This window comes from Meriones unguiculatus, chromosome 1 (assembly GCF_030254825.1).
Source record: "Meriones unguiculatus strain TT.TT164.6M chromosome 1, Bangor_MerUng_6.1, whole genome shotgun sequence".
Taxonomy (NCBI): Eukaryota; Metazoa; Chordata; class Mammalia; order Rodentia; family Muridae; genus Meriones; species Meriones unguiculatus.
In genome coordinates, this window is record NC_083349.1 from 14,630,751 (window position 1) to 14,638,062 (window position 7,312).

Consider the following 7,312-nt stretch of genomic DNA (forward strand, 5'->3'; position numbering starts at 1 on the left):
ACACTCCAGAGCTGCTGTGACCCAGGTGGTTGTGAAAGAAACAGTTCAGGCCTGAGTGTGGACATTGAGCATTCTGATGGTACCTGTGGCGTCACCGCCACCTCAGGAACTAATGCTTATTGTGGGTTGAGAACTCTGCAAGGTTCTTTGAAATTATTTGGATCTCGGTGAGCCCCAACTCTGGAGCCCAGGATGTGGAAATGAAACCCCCAATTCATTTGTCAGCCATTTTAATAGTCAAAACAGATAAAATTACCAAAAGTGAAATTCACAGACAAGAAATACTTTAATTAAATATTGTGTAAAATGAACATTTTATACAGTTAAATATCTGAAAAAATGTACAGATAAAACAATCTTATTGTAGGGTCTCTGACAGCAAAATCTACCATTTAGTGAAGCTCTCAGTTTTTGACACAATGAAGCAATGAGGGCATGGACTAGTCCATCTAAAACACAAACCGGTGTGGGCATGAGGGTACTTGCTAATGTGCACGTGAGTTCTTTTTTTTTTTTTTTAGGTCAAACCCTTACTTACACAAAATAAATCGAGGCAATTTAGTTCCAAAGTGACTTCTCAGGCTGTTCACGTAGCTAAGCCCTGTCAGGAGTCACAAAGCCAGAGCGCGACCCACTGAGCACTGGGGGACATTCTGTTTCTTTTATTGAGTCCCCTGAATGAACACTTTCCAAGCTATACATTGTTTTCTTTGTGTATGTGTGTGCCTATTTTTTTTTTAATTCCCTCCTTTTGGTTTTAAATATGACTTCTGCTGCCGTTTGCAAAGCATGTGCTGTCTGCAAGAGCAATGAGTGTGAAGGAAAAAGAAAAATAATAAGAATCCTGACTCTTGGTCTGACAGTGGGTTTGGCACTAGCAGGCACAGGGTCTGAAGGAGGTCTTTCCAGTTTAAAAAAGGACAGACAGTGCTGTTGGATCTGACCACAAAAAGGTCCTGTTTAAAATCAAAACTTACAAATCAGCAGTGTCCCCTCCCCCTGACACCTTTCTAACTCCAAGGTGAGCTGAGAGGTCAGAAAGCAGCAGACAGACCCAGGAAGGAGTGACTGATGGACCGGAGGTTTGTGCTTTTGGTGTGTGTGTGTGTGTGTGTGTGTGTGTGTGTGTGTGTGTGTGTTTGTGTGTGTGTGTGTGTGTGTTCATCATCAGTCTTCAGATAGTAACAATTGTGGTATAAGCCTGTGATAAAATAGCACAGAAGTTCTTCAAAGAAGTCCACTTTTAAGGCATCGGAGAAGTTAATGTGGCAAACATTTGTAATTAAAACATCGGAAGTAAATTTTATTTTAAACTTTAGGCCTCTGAATTTTTCCAGTAAACACAGTTCAGCTATGTGGCAAAGTCATAGGTGGCAGCTAAAATGACTTTTTTTTTTTTTACATTCTACAAAAAAACAAATAAAAAATAAAAAATAAAATAAGGACACAGCCCCAGACGGTGTGGCCCCTTCACGGCCGCTCCACATGCACAGAATCTACTAGGATTTGTCACGGCCGCTGACACCGTTTGCTTTTGACTATACAACAAACTTTTCTTTTCAAAAGTATTTGTTCAGATAACTTAAAAATAATATAAAAATAAACAATGAATTTGACTTTTCCTCAACATAAAAAAAAAGAGATGGAAAGTCTAAACAATATAGCAAATGGTTTAGGTACAAATGAAATGTAAGGACATTGGTTCATTTCAACAAAACAGATCAAAGAGACATTTCTTGGTGCCTGCTCTTTCCCTGTGTTACAACACTGGGCAGGATCAAACACCAATACAGACGTGAAAAAAGAAGGCGGGGAAAGCAATGTACAAAATTTCAAAGATAAATACAATATTTATAATTGATATGTTACAAAATAAAGTCCCTTAGCAACTGCAAGTGTTAATGGGAAAGGAAGTGTCGCATGAAAGAGCATTTTATCCCCTATAAGACACATAAGGAATAAAACTCGTTTTTCTAAATATTTTAAGTGGATCTGAAAAAAATTCAAGACAAGTGTATAAATATTTAGCTACAACTTTGGCAAAATCACAAAAGTCTACAATTTTATAACCACATACAAAACACATCGGGGAAGAAGGGTCTAGAAGTCAAAAGGACAATTTCAGGTACAAGAAACATAGACCTCACAGTAGCCTAAGAATGCAATAGGTTTACAGTGCGCGAAAGTTGAAAAAATGTTGCCGATCGCACTTGCTTTAACAGGAAGCTCTAGGTGGGAGAATATTGGAACCAACAGACAGTAGCATTATTTTTTTTTCTCTGTCAGTGTGCTTGTTGAAGGCAAGAGATTCGATATCAAAGTTACAATTTCTAACTACAATAAGTTACAAAGTTTCATTTCATTAAGATGAAGTTAAGCAATGATAATCCCTCCCCCCTCCCTGCCACCCCAAATTCACCTAGTCATATCCTCCTCTGTTCCAGTTAATGGCTCATACCTCCTTGGCCCCCTTTTTTCACCACAAAAAAATATTTCACATTATAGAGATACACAACCATTGTGAATCTAAATATGAGTACAGAAAAATGTTCCGAGGCTTTCTTCCTCAGTGTGGCATGGGCATCAAACTGGTGCATACTCACGAAGCTTCTCCCCACACAGATAGCGCGCACTAGACAGCCAAGACGGAATCAGAAACTTTATACAAAATAGGCGTCGCTTTGTTTTCCTTAATCTTCAGGACTGAGAAATGTGAAAATATGAGAAAAGTTCAGTCAATAAAATGGAATTGTTCATGAAGGAATAGGCTTGTTCGCGTGTTGATTCTTAACAGTTTAAATAGAATCTTTAAATGTCTTTTGAAGCATTCAACTGTTGCTGATTTTTAGTTTTGAAGACATTGTTTCCATCAGCATGTCTTAACACACTACACGTGTCCCCTGAAGTCCGTCCTTGGATGCTGGGTGCTGTGAAGGTAAACAGAGTCCCTCACATGGGCGGGACTACCAGCCCAGACATAGCTGCAAAAGAGAGGGAGATAGCAGTTAATGCCGACCACCCCACACGCGCACCCTCACGTGGGCCCAGCTTGCTCCTCCTGTGCTGGGAACCACAGGGAAGCCAGACTCGCTCAACTCTTTGCTATAGCCAGCTTTGCTCGCGGCAGTGGTGTGTTGGGAAGTCTACTTCTTGGGGTGAGGGCACAGTGGTGGCATGATTCCTGCAGGCCTTTCTGGCGCTGCAGCCCTCTGTAAAGGCCTTCTCTGCAAGAGGGAACACGGCCTTCTGCTCCGCCTATGTCTCCACATTTCGTTCAGGGCAGCGGGGAGCCCACTCTCTGGAAAGTCAGGAACCAGCCTGGCTGTGGCTTGAAGGCCTTGCTTTTCCTAAGCGGAATGGAGACTTGCCTCAGCTTCCCCCTCTGCCTTTGGGCCCAGGCTCTGACCTCCTCCTAGCAGCTCTGTAGCGTAAGGGTGAGTCAGGCTCTCAGATCAAAGCCACACGCGGCCCAGCTGCTCTGGAATCTCAAGGCCATGGAGTGGTGGAGGCACCACGCCACCTCGGGGTGCCGTTTTCTCTTCACAGAGTAAGAGAAGCTTGGCACTGAAGCGCCAAGTGCAGCCAGCTCCGGAGTGAGCTCCCGGTCCGAATGTAATTTAAAATCTTTTAACTCTGGTGTTGTTTAATTTTTGTCAGAATGACTGTTCTCATTAATTTATGTATAACATATTAATACATTTGTTCATGTAGCGATGTGCGCTTCAATTTCTCAGTCCATTAATTTCAACGATATTAATTTATCTCCGACTCACCGTTACAACTTTATGGTTTGGCAGGCCCCTGTGTACACACCGTTTATGTGGTACCACCTAGTCGGCCTTGATGCTGGGGCATGTCCACAGACACCTGCCCTCACTGCCTGCCTGCTAGGCAGTGCTGGCCTGGTGCCCAAGGACAGCTCTGAGGCCGGCTGGCGGCACCCAGGGCCCGGGCATCCCGTCAGCACTGACAGGTGTTGTGAAGACAATGAGTTCAAATCATTGATACCTTTCCAGTTCCTTTTTTGAGCATTAGTTCATCAAAGTGGAATATACCACCGACTTCACAAAAGGGCCAGTTTGTCTTCTCCACGGTTGCGTCCTCGGCACCCAGCAGAGAGCCTGGCACATAGTAGGCACTCAGTAAATACTGGTTGAATGGGTTCATGTGTTTAAAGGAGAATGGGTTTGACCTTCACCCAGTGGAGCGCATACCCAAGGAGGTGCCTGCAAGAGGCCAGAATCACGGCCACTTACTTCAAGTAAGCATGGCCCCGTGTGTCACAGGGAGTCACACGTGAGCCCGAAGGCCTAGGGGCACCCATACGGCTTCACCACCACATTCATCATAGGCCACATGCAGCGCGAGCTGCCCTCAGTGCTGGGAAGGGTGCCTGGTGCCTGCTCCACATGGCCCCAGCTGTGGACAGCTGTGTCCAAGTGGTACTTTTCATGCCCTCGGGCCAACCCTTCCCCCTCTGAACTGCGAGAGACCACTTACTCCCAACTACAAACAGCCCTGCCACCCGGTAACGGCACACAAATTGCCTTGGGTCGGGATGCTCAGCCCTTTCCAAGAGAGAGAGCAAAGCCATGTAGACTCAGTGTCCTGAAGGCTGTAAATAAAGGCTCTGCCTCATGGCAAAGGGGAGCAGGCACAGTCTGGGATGGGCTTGCTACGGCACAGGGACCTGCCATTCATTTCTGAGACTGTTTCCGACGCCCCTTTAATAAGGAACCTGCAAGCTAGGCACTAAGGGCAGGATGCCCTGCATGGAGAAGGGCCAGACCTGGGTACCCAGCTGAAGGGGGCTCTGCTCTCCTGTAGTCTTATTTCTTCCTCAAGTGAGGCTCCACCCCTTGGGGCATGGAAGTGCTACTTCAAGGTCAATACTTAGGAAGGATGGGCTGGACAAAGCCTAGAGGTAGAATCTCGGACGTTGGGGATGGAGGACCAGGCCTTTCTTTATGTAGCCGTGGGGCAGGGAGGAGGATGCAGACCAGTGAGACACATGCAATGCCACAGGCGTGCGAGGGGTTTGGGAAGGGGCCACGGGGCCTGGGCACCCACCCGTGCCGCCCTCACCTTGCAGTCCGTTCCCGTTGGCGCTGGTGCAGGAAGGAGGAGGCGAGGCTTGGGGCCGGACCACGGGCGCAAAAGCGCTCTTCTGTTTCACTGCGGAGATGACATTGGCAGGTGAGAATGAGAAAATGCCGTGTGTGCTGCTACAGTTTGAAGGGAGGGTGACCGAAGAGGCTGCCATGGTGGGGCTGGACGGCACTACTGCAACAAAGCAAACACGGTCAGCACGCGCGGGCTGTGGCGCAGCACCACAGCGAGAGCTCTGAGGGCCTCGCCTCGCACGGGGAGGGGCCACAAAACAAGACATGACATGCTTCGGCTCGGCCACTCTGGATAACAGGCAAACGCTTTTGGGGGCGGGGACCGGGCTTTCTCTTCCAATTGAGCAGCCCCGTGTGGTTTAGATTTTATTTTTGGTGGCCAAGGAGATGGCGGTGTCGGGGGAGGGCTGTATCGGGTCAATTTGTAGTTGTCGTTTGGATGCCCAGCCTCTGGGGCCACCCTTCCTTTTATCCAGTAGCTCACATCACAGAACATCCAAGCAATACACACACTCGACTTTGTAGTGAATATGAATCTGCGTGATGACGTGTGACAAAAACAGACACTTACTGCCGTAGGGAGAGTTAGCGGAGGAGCCATTAAGAAATCCAGGCGAGCCAGGGACCCCTAGATTGGCCATGGCGCCACTTCCATATCCATTCATGCTAGTGCTGACTGTGTTGTAATTGGACTGCTGGGGAGTACTGCTGGGGACGTAGCCTCGCGGGGACACGCTGCTTGTATTGCGACTGTAGCCGACTGTTAAAATCCCCCCCCCCGGCCAAAAATAACATTATTATCAGTGACAGACACTTGGGGGGGGAGTTTCCCCGAGAATCTATATCATATATTCAACATTTTTATTTGACTTTATGCTTCCTCTCGCCCTGGTGATCCTAGCCAGCTAGGATAATCGTATCACGCCAACCCTACCACTGGTGAGACCTGTTCCATTGACGTTGGCTTCAACGGCCAGCCGAGGCATGCTTTGATCTAACCTTCAGCTGTTTCCACATACGGCTTTAGGAGCAATTATCAACAGCTTGGATTCCTGACCGGTTACCCCACTCTCTCTGAACTTTCAGCCTCAACAGACCTTCAAATGCCATGGCTGACAAAGAGAGCTTGTTTGTGGCCATAACTTCCCTGGAAAGACTGTTGGGGGCGGGGGGTGGGGGGAGTCTTCATTTTCACAGCTGCTGTCTCTGTGAGCAGGGGTGGGATAGACGCCATAGCTCCTCGCCTGCTGCAGAGTGTGGATAACTGGGAGCAAAGCCAGTGGTACAGTGGGTGGCTCTGACGTGGCTGCCTGAGTCGTTCTCATGGAGGACGTGAGCTAAACTGGGCTCAAAGAACCAGCTCAAGGGACACCAAATTGTGACCTCCACAGCCCTGGTCACTGTTCTACAGGATAAGGTTCACCATGGGGGGAAATGGACATCTTTCTTCATGGATTCAGACCAGGAAGAAAACCCAAATACCACCCATGACTCATCCAAGAAGGCTCCTCCTGGCTTCCTATGTTATAGCTGCCCTATGGCTCTGCCCACTCTTGTCAAAGAACACAGAGTCACTTACAAATAAGCTAAGGGACACTTCTAGCAATACCAGGGAGCTGAGTGGCAGCCGGTGGAGCTACTGTCACTAGGACTGGGTTCTCTGAGTGTTCTCTGCCCAGTACACCTGGAAGATGTGCGGCAAGTTCTTCCCTGCAAGAAGGAACCAGCCATGCCTAAGGGCATGGAATGTGACCAGCACTCCCCAGCTGGGCCCCAACACCTCCACCTGTAACTACGGCCTCAACCCACCCCAGGAAGGGGGCCAGGGAAGGGTCCACCTGGCACAGCGGCCTACCTTGGTCATTGGCTTGTGAGGTCTCTGACACGTTAACAGCTAGCTGGCTGCTGAAGGAGTTCACACCCATCATGCCGGTGTGTGCCGGAGTGTTGCCCAAGGCAGGGATCTGGTTGTGATTGCGGGGGACGCTGTACAATGCCTCAGCGATGTCAGCTGCTCTCTTCAGGATGATCTCCTGGAGCAAGAGCAATGCATGTGTAAGCCTAAAATGTAATGCAAGGCCAGCTTCCGATGGCGACATCCCGTGTGCTTGTGGGCCTGTCCTCTTGGTGGGGCAAGCAATGATTGCATGGCCCAGATTATGACAAAATCCTTAGGAAGATGGTCAAAG

The 7,312-nt window shown here is 48.2% G+C and overlaps 1 protein-coding gene across 11 annotated transcripts in view; it reads right to left on the reverse strand.

The window, feature by feature from the left end:
* Positions 1-267: 267 nt before the first annotated feature.
* The window catches only part of Ebf3 (EBF transcription factor 3), a 118,628-nt gene continuing 111,583 nt past the window's right edge, over positions 268-7,312 (reverse strand). For 2 of the 11 annotated variants that reach the window (XM_060381506.1, XM_021635086.2), the window contains exons 13-17: positions 6,979-7,156; positions 5,695-5,883; positions 5,086-5,283; positions 4,009-4,121; positions 268-2,981 (exon numbers count right to left, since the gene is read on the reverse strand). In XM_060381506.1, the coding sequence (XP_060237489.1) occupies positions 2,964-2,981; positions 4,009-4,121; positions 5,086-5,283; positions 5,695-5,883; positions 6,979-7,156 (696 nt within the window). In that variant the 3' untranslated portion in view covers positions 268-2,963. The remainder of the gene's footprint in view (positions 2,982-4,008; positions 4,122-5,085; positions 5,284-5,694; positions 5,884-6,978; positions 7,157-7,312) is intronic. The other 9 variants (XM_060381538.1, XM_021635084.2, XM_060381528.1 and 6 more) reach the window with 6 other exon arrangements.